Raw genomic sequence first — 24,516 nt, 5'->3', positions numbered from 1 at the left:
TCTCCTGTTGGAGATAGTCCACACTTGTGTGGTACGAATGTTGCATCTCACTTATCAGATCTGTCTGGAATGTTACCCGGGTCTCGCTGCTTAAGAACATAGACTGATTCAAAATCTGAGAAGTCGTAAATGTGGAAACCTCAGCGAACATCCCCACCGCTGACCTGACGATGAAAGGAAGGCCACTGATGGAATAGCTGAAGATCAGCCCATTCCTCATTCCCCTTTGAAGGTGGGAGTGAACCACTTTCTTGAAAACTGAGTGGCTGGATAGGTCATTTCATTGAACCGTTAAGGGTCAATGGTATTGCTGTGGTTCTGGAGTCGTGTGTTGGTCAGACAGAGGAAGGGCAGCAGATTTCCCATTTTCCTCTCCAAAGGACTTTCGGGAACAAGTTGGTTTCTTTTGACAATCCAACAGTTTGATGGTCACCGTTACTGACACCTGGAGCTGGGGGTTTACAGGTGCCTGAGATCCTCGCACCCACCTGTCACTACTCAATTTGAGGATGTGCCTCTGATGGGGGGTGGGATCGGTGAAGGATGTTCTCCCCAGACCTGGTCGTACACCAGCCCATGGAACTGAATCTTATGTGCTTGCCATATGGCCTGGCCTTCCCTGACACCAGCAAGGGCGGATGAAGCCCTAAAATGTCCTGATGCCTCGCATGTCCCCCATTAACGTTCTGACAGACTGGAGGCTGGAAGGACATCTGCTAGATTTTACCCCCAGCGTGGCCAATCCACCCACCTTGCACATCTTTTGGGTTGTGGGGGCGAAACCCACGCAAACACAGGGAGAATGAGCAAACTTCACACGGACAGTGACCCAGAGCCGGGATCGAACCTGGGACCTCGGCGCCGTGAGGCAACAGTGCCCACAACTGTTCACAATTTACATAGATGATTTGGAGTTGGGGACCAAGGGCAATGTGTCCAAGTTTGCAGACGACACTAAGATAAGTGGTAAAGCAAAAAGTGCAGAGGATACTGGAAGTCTGCAGAGGGATTTGGATAGGCTAAGTGAATGGGCTAGGGTCTGGCAGATGGAATACAATGTTGACAAATGTGAGGTTATCCATTTTGGTAGGAATAACAGCAAATGGGATTATTATTTAAATGATAAAATATTAAAACATGCTGCGGTGCAGAGAGACCTGGGTGTGCTAGTGCATGAGTTGCAAAAAGTTGGTTTACAGGTGCAACAGGTGATTAAGAAGGCAAATGGAATTTTGTCCTTCATTGCTAGAGGGATGCAGTTTAAGACTAGGGAGGTTATGTTGCAATTGTATAAGGTGTTAGTGAGGCCACACCTGGAGTATTGTGTTCAGTTTTTGTCTCCTTACCCGAGAAAGGACGTACTGGCACTGGAGGGTGTGCAGAGGAGATTCACTAGGTTAATCCCAGAGCTGAAGGGGTTGGATTACGAGGAGAGGTTGAGTAGACTGGGACTGTACTCGTTGGAATTTAGAAGGATGCGGGGGGATCTTATAGAAACATATAAAATTATGAAGGGAATAGATAGGATAGATGCGGGCAGGTTGTTTCCACTGGCGGGTGAAAGCAGAACTAGGGGGCATAGCCTCAAAATAAGGGGAAGTAGATTTAGGACTGAGTTTAGGAGGAATTTCTTCACCCAAAGGGTTGTGAATCTATGGAATTCCTTGCCCAGTGAAGCAGTTGAGGCTCCTTCATTAAATGTTTTACGATAAAGATAGATAGTTTTTTGAAGAATAAAGGGATTAAGGGTTATGGTGTTCGGGCGGGAAAGTGGAGCTGAGTCCGGAAAATATCAGCCATGATCTCATTGAATGGCGGAGCAGGCTCGAGGGGCCAGATGGTCTACTCCTGCTCCTAGCTCTTATGTTCTTATGTTCTTAACCACTGCGCCACCGTGCTGCCCCGAGTCGTAAAGTTTTTGACAGCATGTAGAGAGGCCCTTCAGCCCATCGTGGCCGGGCCGACCATCAAGCACCTAGGTACTCCAATCCCATTTTCCAGTACTTGGCCCGTAGCCATTCCCTTGTTTGGAAGATGTTTCACCACCACCTTCTCATGGATAATTAGGTAGCCTTGTGAGCGAGACCTACACCCGTGAATGAACTTTTAAAAATCCCGACATCCCACACTAATGTGTGTAGGAGATCGCCAATTCACCAGCAATTATTGGCAAATGAGGAGGCATCTTTTGTTGCCGTTGCCCTTGTTCGCCAGGTGCGGGATTGAGTGACGTGAGGACTGTATCTGTGTTGGATTGTGCATTGTTGTACATTGCTATACAACCTGGGGAAAATGACAGCTTAACAGCGAAAGTCAGGGTGGGATTGTGCCACTGGGTCTAAAGGTTGTGCTGGAAATAACTGCGCTCATTGTACAAATGAAGCAATGTCCTTTCAAGATGTTCCTTCCTCCAATTCATTGCATAAAATGGAAAGGGAGTTGTTGCCCGGCAGTTTAAGGGTTAAAGAACACTGCTTGGTATAAAAGTAATGGGGGATACTCACCGACAAACCTTGTTTTCCTGGCTCACCAGGAGATCCTTTAGTCCCCTTTTCACCCTGAAAACATTTGAGAGAGCTCAGAATTAAAGTTCAGTTGGCTAGACGCCTGGTTCGTGATGCGGAGCGAGGCCAGCAGCGCAGGTTCAGTCCCCGTACCGGCTGAGGATATTCACGGAGACCCCCCCCCGTCTTCTCAACCTTGCCCCTCGCCTGAGGTGTGGTGACCCTCAGGTTAAACCACCACCAGTGAGCTCTCCCCCTCAAAGGGGAAAGCAGCCTTCACGATAGTGACGTTTAAGGGGCATCTTGACAAATACATGAATAGGATGGGAATAGAGGGATACGGACCCAGGAAGTGTAGAAGATTGTAGTTTAGTCGGGCAGCATGGTCGGCACGGGCTTGGAGGGCCGAAGGGCCTGTTCCTGTGCTGTACTTTTCTTTGTTCTTCAGCCTATGGTCACTTTACTTACTCTGGGCGGGATTCTCCGACCCCCCGCCGGGTCGGAGAATCGCCGGGGGCTGGCGTGAATCCCGCCCCCGCCGGTTGCCGAATTCTCCGGCACTGGAGATTCGGCGGGGGCGGGAATCGCGCCGCGCCGGTTGGCGCCCCCCCACCCCCCCACCCCCCGGCGATTCTCCGGCCCGAATGGGCCGAAGTCCCGTTGCTGGAATGCCTGTCCCGCCGGCGTGGATTAAACCACCTCTCTTACCGGCGGGACAAGGCGGCGCGGGTGGACTCCGGGGTCCTGGGGGGGGGGGGGCGTGGGGAGATCTGGCCCCGGGGGGGTGCCCCCATGGTGGCCTGGCCCGTGATCGGGGCCCACCGATCCGTGGGCGGGCCTGTGCCATGGGGGGCACCCTTTTCCTTCCGCCTTCGCCATGGTCTCCACCATGGCGGAGGCGGAAGAGACCCCCTCCACTGCGCATGCGCGGGGATGCCGTGAGCGGCCGCTGACGCTCCCGCGCATGCGCCGCCCGGCAATGTCATTTCTGCGCCAGCTGGTGGGGCACCAAAGGCCTTCCCCGCCAGCTGGCGGGGCGGAAATTCGTCCGGCGCGGGCCTAGCCCCTCAAAGTTAGGGCTCGGCCCCTCAAGATGCGGAGGATTCCGCACCTTTGGGGCGGCTCGATGCCGGACTGATTTGCGCCGTTTTTGGCGCCGGTCGGTGGACATCGCGCCGATTACGGAGAATTTCGCCCTCTATTTCACAATTTCTAATTTGAGAATTAGAAAAATGTGAGCACACGGTACAATGAATATTTCCTGTGCCTGCCAATCTTTATAGAATCGTAGAATTATGCAGAACAGAGAAAGGCCATTCCGCCCATCGTCTCTCTGTTGGCTCTTTGAAAGATTCATCCAGTCAGATCCACTCTCTCCTGCTCTTTCCTGGGAACACTGATAATGTCTCCACTTCAAATACATATCCAACATTTCCCATTTCTGATGGAGGCTCACCAACGCTTTGCTCGTTTGGTAGTTGCTGCCTGACTTGCTGTGGCACCCAGCACATCCTGCCCTTGTCTCAGATTTGCAGCATTTCCGATTGGATGTACCTCCAGCGGCCTGTCCAAGTAGCACATTCCAGCTCACAACAATTCACTGATCTCCCCCCCCGCCCCATCTGTCTCTTTTGCCAATTATCTTTAAATCTTGCAATGGAAATGTTTTAGCCCTGGTTACTTTCCCAAATCCCGGCGTATGTTTATAGCGTTGTGGTCGGGGATCAAAGTGTTTCCCTGTTATGTAGCTTGGAAAATTTTGAATCGAAATTTAAACATTTCTGTCAATTTCTCCATTGCTGCCAATTCGCAAGCTTAAAACTGCAAAACAAATACATTTGAAGTACAGTATGGTTGTTTTTTTTAAAAATTGAGGTTGATTATATGGAACAAGACAAACGTTTTCTCTCCCCTCACCCACGAGCCTTCAAGACAAATGGAACAAATTAACTGCTGTCAAGACACAGACATTAGCACTGAGTTTCTTCGCTGTCGCTGGGTCAAAATCCTGCAACTCCCTCCCTAACAGCTCTGTGGGTGTACCTACACAACATGGGCTCCTCAAGAGCGATTAAGAATGGCCAACAAATGCTGGTTTAGCCAGTGGCTCCCGCACCCCATGATTTAATACATTTTAAAAAAGGTTTCATAGATTTCATAAGACCATAAGACATAGGAGCAGAATTAGGCCACTCGGCCCATCGAATCTGCTCCGCCACTCAATCATGGCTGATATGTTTCTCATCCCCATTCTCCTGCCTTCTCCCCATAACCCTGATCCCCTTATTAATCAAGAACCTATCTATCTCTGTCTTAAAGACACTCAGTGATTTGGCCTCCACAGCCTTCTGCGGCAAAGAGTTCCACAGATTCACCACCCTCTGGCTGAAGAAATTCCTCCTCATCTCTGGTTTAAAGGATCGTCCCTTTAGTCTGAGATTGTGTCTTCTGGCTCTACTTTTTCCTACAAGTGGAAACATCCTCTCCACGCCCACTCTATCCAGGCCTCGCAGTATCCTGTAAGTTTCAATAAGATCCCCCCTTATCCTTCTAAACTCCAACGAGTACAGACCCAGAGTCCTCAACCATTCCAGGTAATTCGCAACAGAATTTTTAAAAGCGTATCTTCACACACACACTTTCTTCCTTGAGAGAATAATGGGGGAAGTGGCGGAAGGATTCCTGGCTGATTATCAGCTGAACCGCACTCTGAACATTCCTGCTGTGGCCCAGAAGTCCTGGCGTTGGACTTGAACCAGGAGTTTCTGGTGCACAGTTGGGGACAATATCCAGTATGCCCCAGGACCTCCTGGCAAAGGGACCAGTGGGGGAGATGGGGAGAATGTCTCTCACTCAGCGAGTTGCTGTGATCTGGACAGTGCTGCCGGAAAGGGCGAAGGAAGCAGATTCAATAATAACTTTCAAACAGGAATCGGATAAAGACTGAAAGGGGCGAAACCTGCCGGGTTTGGGGGGAAAAGAGCAGGGGGAGATCCTCTTTCAAATCGCCAACACAAGCGCGATGGACTGAGCGGCCTCCTTCTGTGCTGTAGCTTTCTCTGACTCTGCACAAAAAAAACAGTCTTTGAATTTCCTCGACTGACATTGTTCACAGAGCAAATCCTCCATTTTAACACTTAGTTAGGGGATGAATTCTCCGCACCCCCAACGCCGAAATCGCGGCCGACGCCGGGGCGGAGAATCCATTTCCCTGCACGGAATTGGGACCGCCGCTGGTTCGTCTATTAGAACAAAAGAACAAAGAAAAGTACAGCACAGGAACAGGCCCTTCGGCCCTCCAAGCCTGCGACGACCATGCTGCCCGACTAAACTACAATCTTCTACACTTCCTGGGTCCGTATCCCTCTATTCCCATCCTATTCATGTATTTGTCAAGATGCCCCGTAAATGTCCCTATCGTCCCTGCTTCCACCAGCTCCTCCGGTAGCGAGTTCCAGGCACCCACTACCCTCTGTGTAAAAAACTTGCCTCGTACATCTACTCTAAACCTTGCCCCTCGCACCTTAAACCTATGCCCCCTAGTAATTGACCCTTCTCCCCTGGGGAAAAGCCTCTGACTATCCACTCTGTCTGTGACCCTCATAATTTTGTAGACCTCGATCAGGTCGCCCCTCAACCTCCTTCGTTCCAGTGAGAACAAACCGGGTTTATTCAACCGCTTCTCATAGCTAATGCCCTCCATACCAGGCAACATTCAACTCTTCTGCACCCTCTCTAAAGCCTCCACATCCTTCTGGTAGTGTGGCAACCAGAATTAAACACTATACTCCAAGTGTGGCCTAACTAAGGTTCTATACAGCTGCAACATGACTTGCCAATTCTTATACTCAATGCCCCGGCCAATGAAGGCAAGCATGCCGTATGCCTTCTTGACTACCTTCTCCACCTCTGTTGCCCCTTTCAGTGACCTGTGGACCTGTACACCTAGATCTCTCTGACTGTCAATACACTTGAGGGTTCTACCATTCACTGTATATTCCCTACCTGCATTAGACCTTCCAAAATGCATTACCTCACATTTGTCCGGATTGAACTCCATCTGCCATCTCTCCGCCCAAGTCTCCAAACAATCTAAATCCTGCTGTATCCTCTGACAGTCCTCATCGCTATCCGCAATTCCACCAACCTTTGTGTCGTCTGCAAACTTACTAATCAGACCAGTTACATTTTCCTCCAAATCATTTATATATACTGCAAACAGCAAAGGTCCCAGCACTGATCCCTGCGGAACACCACTAGTCACAGCCCTCCAATTAGAAAAGCACCCTTCCATTGCTACTCTCTGCCTTCTATGACCTAGCCAGTTCTGTATCCACCTTGCCAGCTCACCCCTGATCCCGTGTGACTTCACCTTTTGTACTAGTCTACCATGAGGGACCTTGTCAAAGGCCTTACTGAAGTCCATATAGACAACATCTACTGCCCTACCTGCATCAATCATCTTAGTGACCTCCTCGAAAAACTCTGTCAAGTTAGTGAGACACAACCTCCCCTTCACAAAACCATGCTGCCTCTCACTAATGTGTCCATGTTCTATGGGCATATCACCTACTTGTGGCCATTGCTGGAGGCACGCCCCGCCATTCTCCGCCCCCGACCGGCCAAAGTCCCGACGGCGTGGACCAATCATGGTCCTGCCGGTCGGGAAACTAGCGTGGCGGCTGCGGACTCAGTCGTCGGCCGCCCTAGTCAGGGGCAGGCCGATCGGAGGGAGGGGGGGCCTGATACGCGTCTGAGCAATGTTTGGGTGGGCGGTCAGGGTCAGGCGTGTAGCCGATCGGGGGGGACATTTCTAATGTCCAGCTCCATGGTCTGAATCAGCCATGGAGCACGGCGCGGCTGCTGGAGGTCCCCGCCGTGCGCATGCGCGGCCTCCAACCCGGAAATGCGGGGGCCCGTATCTGCCGCAAAAGCTGCGAGACTCACTCGGGGTCCCTGCTGGCCCGCTGCAGGGCCAGGAACATGTGACCCTTTGACACCACAATCTTGCTTTGTAAATTTAAACAGTAGAGCAGCTGGTCTGCTTCTGAGCTTTTTGATATTTCCCGATGTGCCACTGCAGTGTGCAATAAGACTGAGAAGGCAGTCCCTACTTACACGGTTAATATGTAATAAAGAACAAGAGAGTCTGTGGATTTTACTGCGAAAACAGAACATCCAGATGTTTGTGCATTAAGCTCCGAGCGTCTGGACTGTTTTGTTGTGCAGTCTCCCCATGGCAGTCAAATCCAAACCGATTGCTAAACGACATCAGCAGCCTGACATTGAATTTACTGCCACTTCACGTGAATGTTCACAGTTCAGGTGACAGTTCAGGTTAAAGGGTTGTTTTACCGGAAAGAAGGTGCGAGGTGTTCACACCTGCAGACAATGGAAGCAGCAACTCTGTTTACAGTGGTTAGCCTGCTAGTCTCCAAAGTCCAAGGAAAGTGTTATGACTGCTAAGTTATAAGTGGTTCTGCTTTAAGATGCCTATTTAATTCCAAGATAGAATAGAGTGTACATCGAATGAACAACTAGAATCGGCATTTCTACCTGGATACAAGGCTTGCGCGATGCATGGAGATGGGTTTTGAGATGCGAAGGGTTTCTCAGATAGCCGTGAAAACCTAGGATACGGGAAGTTTGCCAGGGATCCAGCCTGAGGCCAAAAATCTCACTGGCTCGGTGCATGAATGCGGTTGGGAGCTCATACTTGGATTTAAAAAAACAAATTCATGAGGATTTGAAACAAGGCTGGAAGATTCAACTAGCTTAAGTTGGAGGGAGGTTTGCCTGGAAGATCCTCTCAACAAGACAGTACAGGGGTTAAAGATTCCCAAGCTGGAAAAGGACAGAAACTGAAGTAAAACCTTAGAAGCTAAGAATCACTTTGGACTGGGACTGGGGGGAAATAGAATGACGACTTAAGTGACGGTGTAAAGTATACATATCAAGTGCATTTATCGATAGTGTTAAATGTAAAAGGGGAAAGTGCTGTTTTGTATTTTTAGTAAACGTTGCCAAGAAAAAGTTTGTTTTGTCAAAAGTGCTTTTAGTTTGTTGTTACAGTAAAATTAATAAAAATCAAATCTTGACCTTGCCTTTCCATCCTGTCACTGAGGTCTCTTTATATCTGATGAAGTGAAAGTCTAGTAAATGCCCTCCACAATTGGGATACAATTAACATTCTCAATCCCTTGATTTAAAGGCAAGAGTGCCACCACCTGACCATGACGGACTTCCGACGTTAGCTTCGTTCTTGCCCGACTATACACCCGGAGAACTGGTTAATTGTGTCTGATCTCCGTACCTGGTTTCCTTTCTCTCCTTTAGGTCCCTGTTCTCCTAATTCGCCTGGACTTCCCTGAATGGAGGAAAACAAAACATTATGCTGGTGTGGAATTAGAGTGCTAACCAGAGAGAGAAGAGGGCGAATTTATATTCCGCCTTCCACAACATTCTTCACAATCAACTAAATACTTCTTTGATGAGAAGACGCTACTTTACTGAAGGAAGCTGCATCAGCCACCATGTGCAGAGCAAGCTCCCACAAACAGCACTCTGATAATGACCAGTAAATCTGTCTCATGTTGGTCAGGACACTAGGGAGAACTCTCCAGTTTGTCTCCGAAGTGATAATTACATCAATCTGAGAATGCAAACGGGCCTCATTTTAATGTCTCCATTAAATAGTGGCACTGCCAATAGTGTAGCACTCCCTCAGTACTGACCCTCTGACAGTCCAGCACTCCCTCAGTACTGACCATCTGACAGTCCGGCACTCCCTCAGTACTGACCCTCTGACAATGCAGCACTCCCTCAGTACTGACCCTCTGACAGTGCGGCACTCCCTCAGTACTGACCCTCTGACAGTGCGGCACTCCCTCAGTACTGACCCTCTGACAGTGCGGCACTCCCTCAGTACTGACCCTCTGACAGTGCAGCTCTCCCTCAGTACTGCCCCTCTGACAGTGCGGCACTCCCTCAGTACTGACCCTCTGACAGTGCGGCACTCCCTCAGTAATTACCCACTGACAGTGTAGCACTCCCTCAGTACTGACCCTCTGACAGTGCAGCTCTCCCTCAGTACTGCCCCTCTGACAGTGCGGCACTCCCTCAGTACTGACCCTCTGACAGTGCGGCACTCCCTCAGTACTGACCCACTGACAGTGCAGCACTCCCTCAGTACTGACCCACTGACAGTGCAGCACTCCCTCAGTACTGACCCTCTGACAGTGCAGCACTCCCTCAGTACTGACCCACTGACAGTGCAGCACTCCCTCAATACTGACCCTCTGACAGTGCGGTACTCCCTCAGTACTGACCCTCTGACAATGCAGCACTCCCTCAGTACTGACCCTCTGACAATGCGGCACTCCCTCAGTACTGACCCTCTGACAATACGGCACTCCCTCAGTACTGACCCTCTGACAGTGCGGCACTCCCTCAGTACTGACCCTCTGACAGTGCAGCACTCCCTCAGTACTGACCCTCTGACAGTGCGGCACTCCCTCAGTACCGACCCTCTGACAGTGCAGCACTCCCTCAGTACTGACCCTCTGACAGTGCGGCACTCCCTCAGTACTGACCCTCTGACAGTGCAGCACTCCCTCAGTACTGACCCTCTGACAGTGCGGCACTCCCTCAGTACTGACCCTCTGACAGTGCAGCACTCCCTCAGTACTGACCCTCTGACAATACGGCACTCCCTCAGTACTGACCCTCTGACAGTGCGGCACTCCCTCAGTACTGACCCTCTGACAGTGCGGCAATCCCTCAGTACCGACCCTCTGACAGTGCAGCACTCCCTCAGTACTGACCCTCTGACAGTGCGGCACTCCCTCAGTACTGACCCTCTGACAGTGCAGCACTCCCTCAGTACTGACCCTCTGAAGTGCGGCACTCCCTCAGTACTGACCCACTGACAGTGCGGCACTCCCTCAGTGCAGACCATCTGACAGTGCGGCACTCCCTCAGTTCTGACCCTCTGACAGTGCAGCACCCCCTCAATAATGACCATCAGAGAGTGCAGCACTCCCTCAGTCCTGCCCCTCTGACGGTGCAGCACTCCCTCTGTACGGACCCTCTGACAGTGCGGCACTCCCTCAGTACTGACCCTCTGACAGTGCAGCACTCCCTCAGTTCTGACCCTCTGACAGTGCGGCACTCCCTCAGTACTGACCCTCTAACAGTGCAACACTCACTCAGTACTGACCCACTGTCAGTGCAGCTCTCCCTCAGTACTGTTCCTCTGACAGTGCAGCACTCCCTCAGTACTGACCATCAGACAGTGCAGCATTCCCTCAGGACTGACCCTCTGACAGTGCGGCACTCCCTCAGTACTGACCCTCTGACAGTGTGGCACTCCCTCAGTACTGACCCTCTGACAGTGCGGCACTCCCTCAGTACTGACCCTCTGAAGTGCGGCACTCCCTCAGTCCTGACCCTCTGACAGTGCGGCACTCCCTCAGTGCAGACCATCTGACAGTGCGGCACTCCCTCAGTCCTGACCCTTTGAAGTGCGGCACTCCCTCAGTCCTGACCCTCTGACAGTGCGGCACTCCCTCAGTTCTGAACCTCTGACAGTGCAGCACCCCCTCAATAATGACCATCAGAGAGTGCAGCACTCCCTCAGGACTGACCCTCTGACGGTGCAGCACTCCCTCTGTACGGACCCTCTGGCAATGCAGCACTCCCTCAGTACTGACCCTCTGACAGTGCAACACTCCCTCATTAATGACCCTCTGACAGTACAGCACTCCCTCAGTTCTGACCCTCTGAGAGTGCAGCACTCCCTCACTACTGACCCTCAGAGAGTGCGGCACTCCCTCAGTACTGACCCTCTAACAGTGCAGCACTCCCTCAGTACTGACCCTCTAACAGTGCAACACTCACTCAGTACTGACCCACTGTCAGTGCAGCACTCTCTCAGTACTGACACTCTGACAGTGCATCACTCCCTCAGTACTGACCCTCTGACAGTGCAGCACTCCCTCAGTACTGACCCTCTGACAGTGCAGCACTCCCTCAGTACTGACCCTCTGACAGTACGGCACTCCCTCAGTACTGACCCTCTGCCAGTGCGGCACTCCCTCAGTACCGACCCTCTGACAGTGCAGCACTCCCTCAGTACTGACCCTCTGACAGTGCAGCACTCCGTCAGTACTGACCCTCTGAAGTGCGGCACTCCCTCAGTACTGACCCTCTGACAGTGCAGCACTCCCTCAGTACTGACCATCAGAGAGTGCAGCACTCCCTCAGGACTGACCCTCTGGCAATGCAGCACTCCCTCAGTACTGACCCTCTGACAGTGCAGCACTCCCTCATTAATGACCCTCTGACAGTACAGCACTCCCTCAGTTCTGACCCTCTGAGAGTGCAGCACTCCCTCACTACTGACCCTCAGAGAGTGCGGCACTCCCTCAGTACTGACCCTCTAACAGTGCAGCACTCCCTCAGTACTGACCCTCTGAAGTGCGGCACTCCCTCAGTACTGACCCTCTGACAGTGCAGCACTCCCTCAGTACTGACCCTCTGACAGTGCATCACTCCCTCAGTACCGACCCTCTGACAGTGCAGCACTCCCTCAGTACTGACCCTCTGACAGTGCAGCACTCCCTCAGTACTGACCCTCTGACAGTACGGCACTCCCTCAGTACTGACCCTCTGACAGTGCGGCACTCCCTCAGTACTGACCCTCTGACAGTGCAGCACTCCCTCAGTACTGACCCTCTGACAGTGCAGCACTCCCTCAGTACTGACCCTCTGAAGTGCGGCACTCCCTCAGTACTGACACTCTGACAGTGCAGCACTCCCTCAGTACTGACCCTCTGACAGTGCAGCACACCCTCAGTACTGCCCCTCTGACAGTGCAGCGCTCCCTCAGTACTGACCCTCTGACAGTGCGGCACTCCCTCAGTACTGACCTTCTGACAGTGCGGCACTCCCTCAGCACTGACCCTCTGACAGTGCAGCGGTCCCTCAGTACTGACCCTCTGACAGTGCGGCACTCCCTCAGTACTGACCCTCTGACAGTGCAGCACTCCCTCAGTACTGACCCTCTGACAGTGCAGCACTCCCTCAGTTCTGACCCTCTGAGAGTGCAGCACTCCCTCACTACTGACCCTCAGAGAGTGCGGCACTCCCTCAGTACTGTCCCTCTAACAGTGCAGCACTCCCTCAGTACTGACCCTCTGAAGTGCGGCACTCCCTCAGTACTGACCCTCTGGCAGTGCAGCACTCCCTCAGTACTGACCCTCTGACAGTGCATCACTCCCTCAGTACCGACCCTCTGACAGTGCAGCACTCCCTCAGTACTGACCCTCTGACAGTGCAGCACTCCCTCAGTACTGACCCTCTGATAGTACGGCACTCCCTCAGTACTGACCCTCTGACAGTGCAGCACTCCCTCAGCACTGATCCTCTGACAGTGCAGCACTCCCTCAGTACTGACCCTCTGACAGTGTGACACTCCCACAGTACTGACCCTCTGACAGTGCAGCACTCCCTCAGTACTGACCCTCTGACAGTGCAGCACTCCCTCAGTACTGACCCTCTGACAGTGCAGCACTCCCTCAGTACTGTCCCTCTGACAGTGCAGCACTCCGTCTGTACTGATCCTCTGACAGTGCGGCACTCCCTCAGTACTGACCCTCTGACAGTGCGGCACTCCCTCAGTACTGACCCTCTGACAGTGCGGCACTCCCTCAGTACTGACCCTCTGACAGTGCAGCACTCCCTCAGTACTGACCCTCTGACAGTGCAGCACTCCCTCAGTACTGACCCTCTGACAGTGCGGCACTCCCTCAGTACTGACCCTCTGACAGTGCAGCACTCCCTCAGTACTGACCCTCTGATAGTGCAGCACTCCCTCAGTACTGACCCTCTGACAGTGAGGCACTCCCTCAGTACTGACCCTCTGACAGTGCAGCACTCCCTCAGTACTGACCCTCTGACAGTGCGGCACTCCCTCAGTACTACCGTCTGACAGTGCAGCACTCCCTCAGTACTGACCCTCGGACAGTGCGGCACTCCCTCAGTACTACCCTCTGACAGTGCAGCACTCCCTCAGTACTGACCCTCTGACAGTGCAGCACTCCCTCAGTACTGACCCTCTGACAGTGCAGCTCTCCCTCAGTACTGACCCTCTGACAGTGCGGCATTCCCTCAGTACTGACCCTCTGACAGTGCAGCTCTCCCTCAGTACTGACCCTCTGACAGTGCAGCACTCCCTCAGTACTGACCCTCTGACAGTGCGGCATTCCCTCAGTACTGACCCTCTGACAGTGCAGCACTCCCTCAGTACTGACCCTCTGATAGTGCAGCACTCCCTCAGTACTGACCCTCTGACAGTGAGGCACTCCCTCAGTACTGACCCTCTGACAGTGCAGCACTCCCTCAGTACTGACCCTCTGACAGTGCGGCACTCCCTCAGTACTACCGTCTGACAGTGCAGCACTCCCTCAGTACTGACCCTCGGACAGTGCGGCACTCCCTCAGTACTACCCTCTGACAGTGCAGCACTCCCTCAGTACTGACCCTCTGACAGTGCAGCACTCCCTCAGTACTGACCCTCTGACAGTGCAGCACTCCCTCAGTACTGACCCTCTGACAGTGCGGCACTCCCTCAGTACTGACCCTCTGACAGTGCAGCTCTCCCTCAGTACTGACCCTCTGACAGTGCAGCACTCCCTCAGTACTGACCCTCTGACAGTGCGGCATTCCCTCAGTACTGACCCTCTGACAGTCCGGCACTCCGTCAGTACTGACCCTCTGACAGTGCGGCGCTCCCTCAGTACTGACACTCTGACAGTGCAGCACTCCCTCAGTACTGACCCTCTGACAGTGCAGCACTCCCTCAGTACTGACCCTCTGACAGTGCGGCACTCCCTCAGTACTAACCCTCTGACAGTGCAGCACTCCCTCAGTACTGACCCTCTGACAGTGCGGCGCTCCCTCAGTACTGACCCTCTGACTGTGCGGCACTCCCTCAGTACTGACCCTCTGACAGTGCAGCACTCCCTCAGTACTGACACTCTGACAGTGCAGCACTCCCTCAGTACTGACCCTCTGACAGTGCAGCACTCCCTCAGTACTGACCCTCTGACAGTGCAGCACTCCCTCAGTACTGACCCTCTGACAGTGCAGCACTCCCTCAGTACTGCTGTGGATTCTCAGCCTGAATGTAGTGGCTGTGTTTCTGTATTGGGACTGGAACCTTGGCTTTTCTCCTGTGAGGTGTTCCTTTATCCAGGATTGCCATTAACAGTATATTAATTGCACAGTCATTTGCTCAAATGTTTCTGTTTGAAATATCATACCGGTGCTCCTTGCTGTCCAGCAGCTCCTCTATTCCCCGGCAAACCTGAGTGACCCTGTGGAAATTCGGCAAAGTGATAACCGTTATTTTCCAGGCAATGCTACTATTGTTAGCCAGTCACGTCTAGACTCAACATTAGAATGTTTCTCAACACAACCATTGTGGTCAAGTTCCCATAAATATAGATAGAAATCTTGGACTACGTTATTACCAGAGTAGAGTTTGAGTTATTCTATCTGGGTTTGAGTTATTCTATCTGGGTTTGAGTTATTTGATAGTTACTGGAAAAGTAGGAATGTGCAGCGTTGGGCGGGGCGGCGGGTGGGGCGGGAGGGGCGGCGGAATGGCACCCAGTGAGTTGGCTCATTCAGAGCACACACGATGGGCTGAATGGCCTCGTCGCGCACTGTACCAATCCTGTAATGCCTCATGGTCGCAATTTGCGCATGTTCACCGCTCTGAGTCATACCCCAATTGGACTTATTAACGACCAGCTTATATTTACGGCCCCGAGTTTTTTCTTCCCCACAAGTGGAAACAACTGTCTCTTGTTTACATCATCAAAACTTTTTTCATCATCTTAAAAGGCCTCTATCTGCTCACTCCTCAGTCTTCTCTTTCTTCAAGGAAGGAAGCCCCTTGGGTACAAATCATTCCTGAAAATTATACCTTTCAGGTTTTTTTGCACCTCTTTATATTTCTGGAATAAGGAGGCCGCCACTGTGGTATTCCCAATGTTGTCTAACCAAGGTTCCTTATAAGTTTAACATAACTTCCCTATTTGTGAATCCGGACCTTCTAGAAATGGGTGTTTATCTTGTTTCTACAGTTTTTTCAATATGCTTCACTCCTTTAAACAATCAGTGACCGTGGGCATAATCTATCGGCCACGCCCGACTCTGTTTCATTTCCGTTAAATCCCGCCCTGTATCTCTAAATCCCATTTCTCCTTTGTCTTGACATCCTTGCCATTGCACCTTGACATCCAAGGTACCTGTGTCTTACCTCTTGCGCATCTAAGAGTTCATTTTTATTGAAATTCTGCAGGATTGTTCATGAATTTTTGCCTTCTGTTGAGGTCCTCCTGCTCTCTACCTTCCCGGTTAGCTGCTGCTGGCAATCTGTGGGATCGTACCTCTGGCCCCCAAGCCCACATTGTTCACAGTAAAGAGCAGTGATCTCTCCACCCCTCCCCGTGGGACACCTCATCCTACCCGTTGCTGCCCATGACCCCGAGAATTCGGAACACTATCAATAAATTACCTTATATCCTTCATCTCCATGTTCACCTCGATCTCCCCGGGGTCCCACAGAGCCCTGTGGAAGAGAACAATGTGTGATATACAGTGTAAAGATGTCACTTGTACCCAGTCACTGGAGATTAAATCATTCCCTGTGCAACATTTTTATGTTGTCAGTTTGACCATCTGTCTACACTTGAATCTCTCAATGTTTGAAGAGGAATCGTCTTTCAATTTAAACTGCAATTGTTTTTCAATACCGTGTTTGAGGGACAGGACCAGGTTATGTTTTGAGTTTGAAAGCTATCAGTTTGTCATTAAAAACTTCCCAGAACATCAAATCGTTCCAGATTCAAAAGCTTGTTTCAATAGGAAACACCCGTCAATCTTTAGCTGCTTCTATTTTGGACCCAGAATTCTGGATCCACTCAGGCCAGCGACGGGAGAGCGGCAAGTGGGTGTACGAGACACGTGCGCCGGGAACGAGTGACCAGGCCCCTCTCAGAGGTGCAGGGGGGCCTGGGCCGCTTCCAGTGTTTGAGGCCCCGAGCCATAATTTAAAAAAACCCAAAATAAGGTACCGAGAAAACGGGACATAAATATTTTTTGATTGAACAAATGCTTTTCTAGCCTTTTTCTGCGAAAACGCGTGTAATGAATGGTTACTGTGTTACTGTACCCTTATCATCATGTAAGGTGATGTCCCCTTTAAGACCGGGCTTGGAACCCTGGGGGACTCCGCCTCTGGCTCCGCCCACCAGGGAGTCGTATATAAGGGGCCGCTCTGTAAGCACCCGTCTCGGCACCAGGCTAGTTCTCAGCTTATTAAATCCTTCTTTACGATTCTACTCTCTTGCGTCGTTATTGAGGGTACTACACCGCGTTAGTTATCGAGGTGGAAATCTAGCTTTTGTGCGACATCCTGTTGATGTTCAGCGTGGCGAGAGCATTCCAACGCTCCTGCCCCAGAGTTGACCGGGGATAATTCTTCACCTGAAAGTGTGCTCACCTGAGACCAGTGACGCAGGCAGACGGCCAAAAACACTCAACACGAGTGTGATATTAGGGAACAGCCCAGACAATCCAAGTTTGTGTTTCTTGAAGCAATTTCTTTGGCTGGCAATCCGGAGAGGAACGTTTTCGTTCTTAGGACTTTATGTTGAAGAACTATCCAGTATGACAAGTTACAGCGAACAAATAGTACGACAGCTCTGCTGTTTTAACACACGCACGTGCTCACCCCCTCCTTCACGGGATAGGAGGAGGCTGTGTAGACTCTGCCTGGTGTACAGTAAACCTTACTTTCTTTTCCTATATTATTTCCTTATGCGCATAACATGAATTTGCAAAATGTATCAAATGCTAAAAAATTAACAAGATCAAATGGCCCTCCTGCCCCCCCCCCCCCCCCCCCCCCCCCCCGGGAGTGACACTGAAACCAGACTGAATGGGGATCCGTGCTGGGCCCCCTATTGTTTGTCATTTATGTAAACAGCATCGATGACTATGTGGGGTTTATGATCAGTAATTTTGCGGATGACACAGAGATCGGCTAGGTGGTTAACAGTGAGGCTGAGTGTCTTGGGCTGCAGGAAGACAGAGACGGGATGGTCAAACGGGCAGGTATGTGGCAGATGGAATTTAACCCTGAAAAGTGTGGGGTGATACACTTTGCAAGGAGTAATTTGACAAGGAAGTATTCAATGACTGGCCTGACACTGGGAAGTTCTGAGGAACAAAGGGACATTGGCCTGTTTGTCCACTCGATCTCTGAAGGCAGAAGGGCAGGTTCACAGGGTGGCGAAAATGGACAGGATGGATAGGGGCAGCTGTTCCCCTTAGTTGAAGGGTTAGTTACAAGAGGATGCAAGTTCAAGGTGAGGGGCAGGAGGTTTAAGGGGGGATTTGAGGAAAGACCTTTTTATCCAGAGGGTGATGAGGGTCTGGAACGCGCTGCCTGGGAGGGGGGTCGAGGTGGGTTGCCTCACATCCTTTAAAAAGTACCTGGATGAACACTTGGCACATCATAATGTTCAAGGCCATGGGCCTTGTGCTAGCAAATGGGATTAGGTAGGCAGGTCAGGGCCTTTCATGTGTCGGTGTAGACTCGATGGGCCGAAGGGGCCTCTTCTGCGCTGTATTATTCTGTGATTCTGTGGTATCAGGGCAGCGATCTATTGGCCCCTGCGCGGACAAGTCAAGCCTGGTCCGATCTCGCCACCCCTCACGAGATCTCACAAGATCACATGAGGCTTTGCCATCTGGATCCCGCCCATTGAGATTTGCATATTCAACTGTGCAGTTCGGCTCACTTGAATATGTCCGAGTCAGAGTTACCCAAGGCTGGGTATCTAACAGCCTCCCCTGGGAGACCCCGAGCGGGCACGGTTATCACTGGTTTCCACAATCGTGGACCAGCATACCAGAACTTGGCGGGGGTCTCCCAGGCAATCGGGGCGCCTGGGTGGTTGGGCTCTAGGACGAGTGGTACCCTGATGCCCCTGCCGCAACCCGGGACCATGGCACTGCCAGGGTGTCCAGGTGGTACTGCCAGGCTGGCAGGGGCACTGCCAAGGTGCCAGGCTGACAGTGTCAAGGTGCCCGAGTGGCATCGTGCTGGGGATCGGGCCCTGGGGTGCCTTGCCCTTCTGAGGTGGGGTGTGGAGGTGCTCGACGACCCCCTAATTGGGGCGTTGGGAAGGTGCGGAGGTCGCGGTGGGGATTTAGAGATCCGGGTGGCATTTATCTCTTCCTGAATTGGGACTGAGTGCGGCCTCACTGGGCATTCCGCACAAAGGCCCAGAACTGAAGCAGAGTCCCATCGAATAATAGGGTCGTCCATGCCGCTGCCAGGGCCAGGAAACAGGCGACTAAACACGCCTGACATGGGACTGCTTCATTTCCGTTAACCCGCGCCCCCTGGTCTCTACTCTCTGTTTCATCACCTTGTGCAGTTATTTGTATCTCTCCCATTCCCCAAGATTTGTGCTAACTTTTGTTAGAAGACTATCTTGTACACTAAAGAAATTCACTATCTGGTTAGCACTGCTGCCTCACAGCGCCAGGGACCCGGGTGCAATTCCAGCCTCGAGTGAGTGCCTGTGTGGAGTCTGCACGTCCTCCCCGTGTGTGCGTGGGTTTCCTCCGGGTGCTCCGGTTTCCTCCCACAGTCCAAAGATGTGCAGGTTGGGTGGATTGAACCCCCGCTGCTGGTTTTGTTCTGGGGGCTTGTGCAAAAATTGGGAGAGTTATCTCATAGACTTGCTAAGCAACAATCTGACATGCTCATATTCTCGGAATCATAAGACCATAAGACATAGGAGTGGAAGTAAGGCCATTCGGCCCATCGAGTCCACTCCACCATTCAATCATGGCTGATTTCAACTCCATTTACCCGCTCTCTCTCCATAGCCCTTAATTCCTCGAGAAATCAAGAATTTATCAACTTCTGTCTTAAAGACACTCAACGTCCCGGCCTCCACCGCCCTCTGTGGCAATGAATTCCACAGACCCACCACTCTCTGGCTGAAGAAATTTCTCCTCATCTCTGTTCTAAAGTGACTCCCTTTAATTCTAAGGCTGTGCCCCCGGGTCCTAGTCTCCCCTGCTAATCATACCTTACTTGAGCTCATCTTTACCAACCTGATGACGCAGACGCATCTGCCCATGACAATATCTTTAGAATGGGAGCATTAACCTGGGCCTGTGGAGTATTAGTCCAGTGACGTTAGGACCTCCGGGTCCCCCCCACACCCTCCAAGTTTAATTTACACCCAAAATTCAATTAAATTATTCCTTATACTCTGTGTTTTTGTACAAAGAACCACATCTGGGACACAAGCCTTGATCCTGTGCTTCTGTTCGGACGGTTAACTTACATGTTTATCTTTCTTTCATAAAGGTTTTAATTTTATCCAACAATTAGAACCTCGATTTCAGGTCCGACGTTCTGTACAGAGAGTCAGTTTGTTCCGTTTTTATTGAAGATTGACGGTGTTCACACTGCAATGTTAACCACCATGGCAGCAGCATTAAGTACTGCCGTTCAGTGAGTCAATGTCAAGTCGTAAATGGTCTCCAGCACTCTTGCATTATTTACTGCTGTGCACCATACCACTTTGCCAGCTGGTGTCAGAGATGTAACTTTCCATCATGAAGACTGAACGGTGAAATAACAGTGGGAGATCAGAAATTCATAAAGGTACGTAGAAATGGGAAAGGTCATTCATGTGAGGTGAATTGGACATTCTGAATTCTCCCTCTGTGTATCCGAACAGGTGCCGGAATGTGGCGACTAGGGGCTTTTCACAGTAACTTCATTGCAGTGTTAATGTAAGCCCATTTGTGACAATAAACATTATTATTATCTCAGGCCACCATGTCAATCTTTTATAGAAAGATAAGGGGAGGGAGTGGTGTAGTGGTATTGTCGCTGGACTAGTAATGGTCTAGGCACGAATCCCGCCATGGTTCGAATCCCGCCATGTATTACGGGCCAGGGTTTAGAGAACCCCAAAGAATATCATGGAATTCACCAGACCCACAACTTTAAATAGATTGTGGTATGGGGAGCACACGGCCCACTCTACAGGTGTGATGCAACAGAGATCTAAAGTACTTTTAAAACAAAACAATGTTTATTCTATGAATCCAGTTAACATTTTATAAACACACAGTAAACATCTTAGCAACTATCAACTCAAATACTCCCCCCAAAGAATACAATACTCTATAAGTAACCCTTAATCTTTCCTAGCAACATCCATTAGACAAATACCCTCTTTAACAAAGACATCAGGTTTAAATTCTCTACTGAGAGCAGTTCTCACTTTTAAATTAGCAAGTGATCTGAAGATATCCTTTTCATGCAGAGAGAGATCAAAATTACGCCTTGTTTGGCCGGCTGCAGCTCCAACTCTGAAAACAAAACTAAAACGCACACTGTAGCTGCCAGCTCAAAAACGAAAGTAAAAGCAGACAGACAGCTCCACCCACACTCTGACATCACTGCAGCTATTTGATAAACACTCATTTCTTAAAGGTACTCTCACATGATGCATGGCAGATGGTGAAATTTGAATTCAATAGAAAAACTTTGGAATTAAAAGTCTAAAGACGAGCATGAAACCATTGTTGATTTTCGTAAAAACCCGACTGGTTCACTAATGTCCTTTCGGGAAGGAAATCTGGCGTCCTTACCTGGTCTGACCGACATGTCCTCCGGGGTGATCAATAAATGTTGGCCCAGCCAATGATGCCCACAACCCATGAACAAATTTTAAAAATTCCAATCAGCCCCTCACATTCAAAATGAGTGGTTAAGTAAATTCGAAACCAAATCAATATTGCTTTCTGGGTTATGTGGGTGACAATACATTGAATTACTTAGTGAATGGTGATGACCTACAGTGATGACACAACAATGCTCCTCTTACCTTCTGCCACCGTCACCTGTCTGACAGAGGTCTGAGCGTGACCGGCCTCTGAACGAGGTGGTCTGGGGGCGATGAGGGCGGCACGGTGCACGGTCAGCACTGCTGCCCCACAGCACCAGGGACCCGGGTTCGATTCCAGCCTTGGGTGACTGTGCGGAGTCTGCACGTCCTCCCAGCGTCTGCGTGGGTTTCCTCCGGGTGCTCCGGCTTTCCTCCCACAGTCCCAAGATGCGGGGCGAGATTCTCCGTCCCGCCGCGACACATTTCTGCCCCGACCGGCCGGCGGGAATCTTCGTTACGCCGGCCGGTCAGTGGGGTCTCCCAATGGGGGGCCGCCCCACGCCGTCGGGAAACCCCCGGGCGCCGGCATAACGGAGACTCCCGCCGGCGGAGAATCCCGGCCGTGGAGATTAGATGGGATTATAGGGTTACGGAGATAATAACAATCTTTATTGTCACAAGTAGGCTTACATTAACACTGCAATGAAGTTACTGTGAAAAGCCCCTAGTCGCCACATTCCGGCGCCTGTTCGGGCACACAGGGAGAATTCAGAATGTCCAAATTACCGCACAGCACGTCTTTCGGGATTTGTGCTACTCACTGTGCTATGCGTGCTGCCCGTATGGGCAGATAGGACAGGGAAGTGGGCCTATGTAGGGTGCTCTTTCAGAGGGTTGGTGCAGACCTGATGGGCCGAATGGATAGCACAATTGCTTCACAGCTCCAGGGTCCCAGGTTCGATTCTGGCTTGGGTCACTGTCTGAGTGGCGTCTGTACATCCTCCCCGTGTCTGCGTGGGATTCCTCCGGGTGCTCCGGTTTCCTCCCACAGTCCAAAGATGTGCAGGTTAGGTGGATTGGCCATGATAAATTGCCCTAAGTGTCCAAAATTGCCCTTAGTGTTGGGTGGGGTTACTGGGTTATGGGGATAGGGTGGCGATGTTGATCTTGGGTAGGGTGCTCTTTCCAAGAGCCGGTGCAGACTCGACGGGCCGAATGGCCTCCTTCTGCACTGCAAATTCTGTGATCTATGATCTATGAACTTCTGCACTGTAGGAATTCCATGGTTCTATGGTGTACGGTACAGAAACAGTCCATTCACTGCTCCATGCTGGTCTCTCCCACCCTCTTCATCCCACCCGATCAGCATGTCGGAAATCCAACTGTGTCACATTATTTTTTTGAGATGAAACGCTATTTCATTCTCAATGGAACATCCTATTGCTGCACCCGTCACCTCTTTGACATGATTCCAAATTTGTCCAGAATCTGGAAGTTTGCACAACTGTGTTGGAACAGTGTGTTTGATCGCCACTAGAAACGGCAGCTCAAACTTGTCTGTCAATTGCTTGTAAGTTCGCAATGAGATGATGAAGCAGACATGTTATATGTCACATCTCAGATACACATGCCTTCTCTGTCAATATCGCAGCAACTGCATCCTTGGCCAATTCACTTATGCACATAATGGGCAATTATGAGGAACCGGCCAAGGCAAATAAAGAGTTGATTGATGATGAACGGTGAGGTGCAGGATAAGGCTGATAATTCCAAAGGGCAACTACCCAAAGTAGGAACCAAGGTAACATACATGCCAGAAGGGGCCAGTGTGCGGAGGGATGCCACAATCATAGGAAAGGCAGGAAAGACCACTTCGTTAAATGCACAGGGTGAAGGTCAGGAGATAAGACCCGTGGATTGGCAAAAAGAGTGAGAAGAACAGTTAGTGCAGTGTACGTTCTGACAGTGAGCAACAAGGATTCGTGAAAGCAGGAAAAGATCTCGACTTGCAGACAGGGTTCTGATCACACCCGGGAAAGTTAATCTAGCAGCAGTCAGGGGAGAGAGAAGAGATCATAGTTTGACCAGGAAGACCACAGAACAGATTAGCAATGTTACTAGAGGCCAGGAGCCCTCATGATAGAGAAATTTTATGAGCTGCCAATAAATAGGAAGCTAAGCTCATAAGAGGCTAATCACAAAGAGCTGGAAAATTGGAGAGAATTTGGATACAGACTGAAATTCCAGGTCGGGGACAGCCAGTAGGATGTGTGCCGGAAAGGATCTCCGTGACGGTACATACAAGGTTAAAGCTACATTGGTAGCTCAGGGTTTTGAGGGAAGACCTGGGGACAGGATATCAGACTGGACTGTTCTCCTCAAGGAAAGTAAGCTTGAAGATCTTTTTGGCCATTTCGGCAACATATTGCTGGGAGCGCAGGTTGATAGATATAAAAGCAATGTTTTTGCACAGTGTGAAATTTCAAAGGGCATTATTCTGAAGAAGCCTGTGAAGTAGAAGGAAAATTGGGGCAATTAAACAAGTGTGTTTATGGACTGAATGATGCATCAAGAGTTTGGCATTTTCCTGTGAGGTTGGGCTTGTTGAAAACGGGTTGGTTCCAGTTGAAAGCAGGCCGTGCAATGTCCTATTGGTATCACAAAGAGAGACCAGCAGCAATCTTTTGGATGCCTGTGGATGATTTTCTGTGGAATCTGAACAATGGGATTTGGTGAATGTTGGGAGACGTTTCCACTCATGGGGGAGTGTAAGACCAGCGGGCAGTCGCAGAATAAGGGAGTGCTCCTACAAGACGGATTTGAGGAAGAATTTCTTCTCCAAAAGTGTGGTGCTTCTCTGGAATTCTTTAACCCTGGAAGCAGTGGTAGCCGAGTCGTTGAACATTTTTTAGGTTTTTAATCAGTGGGGGAATTGAGGGTTAAGGAGAGACGGCAGGAAGGGAGCCATGATCTTATTAGATGACAGAGTAGGCTCGAAGGGCTCGATTGGCCTACTCTTGCTCCTATTACTAGTGGCCTTATGGTGATTTATAAAATCAGGAAGTAGTTCAAGATTGGGAGTCAGGCTGCAGGGGCTTTTAACACATAGGTTTAGACATTAAGCAAAAAAATTCCGGAGCGCATTGGACCAGCGATCCTATCTGGGAAATGTTAGTCGTACCTCAATAAATAGGGTCAGATCTCCACAAAAGGAGGAGCCAGCATCCAAGGAA

General features: G+C 50.7%; 1 protein-coding gene across 1 annotated transcript in view; it reads right to left on the bottom strand.

The window, feature by feature from the left end:
• LOC140427240 (uncharacterized) overlaps nt 1-24,516 on the bottom strand; it is a 435,573-nt gene that overhangs the window by 54,545 nt on the left and 356,512 nt on the right. Inside the window, 4 exon segments of the mRNA XM_072512840.1 lie at nt 2,505-2,558; nt 8,818-8,871; nt 14,828-14,881; nt 16,090-16,143. Of these exon segments, the coding sequence (XP_072368941.1) occupies nt 2,505-2,558; nt 8,818-8,871; nt 14,828-14,881; nt 16,090-16,143 (216 nt within the window).

Source organism: Scyliorhinus torazame, chromosome 7 (assembly GCF_047496885.1).
Source record: "Scyliorhinus torazame isolate Kashiwa2021f chromosome 7, sScyTor2.1, whole genome shotgun sequence".
NCBI lineage: Eukaryota > Metazoa > Chordata > Chondrichthyes > Carcharhiniformes > Scyliorhinidae > Scyliorhinus > Scyliorhinus torazame.
Note: the sequence above shows the minus strand (reverse complement) of the source record. Positions and strands in the feature narration are given on the sequence as shown.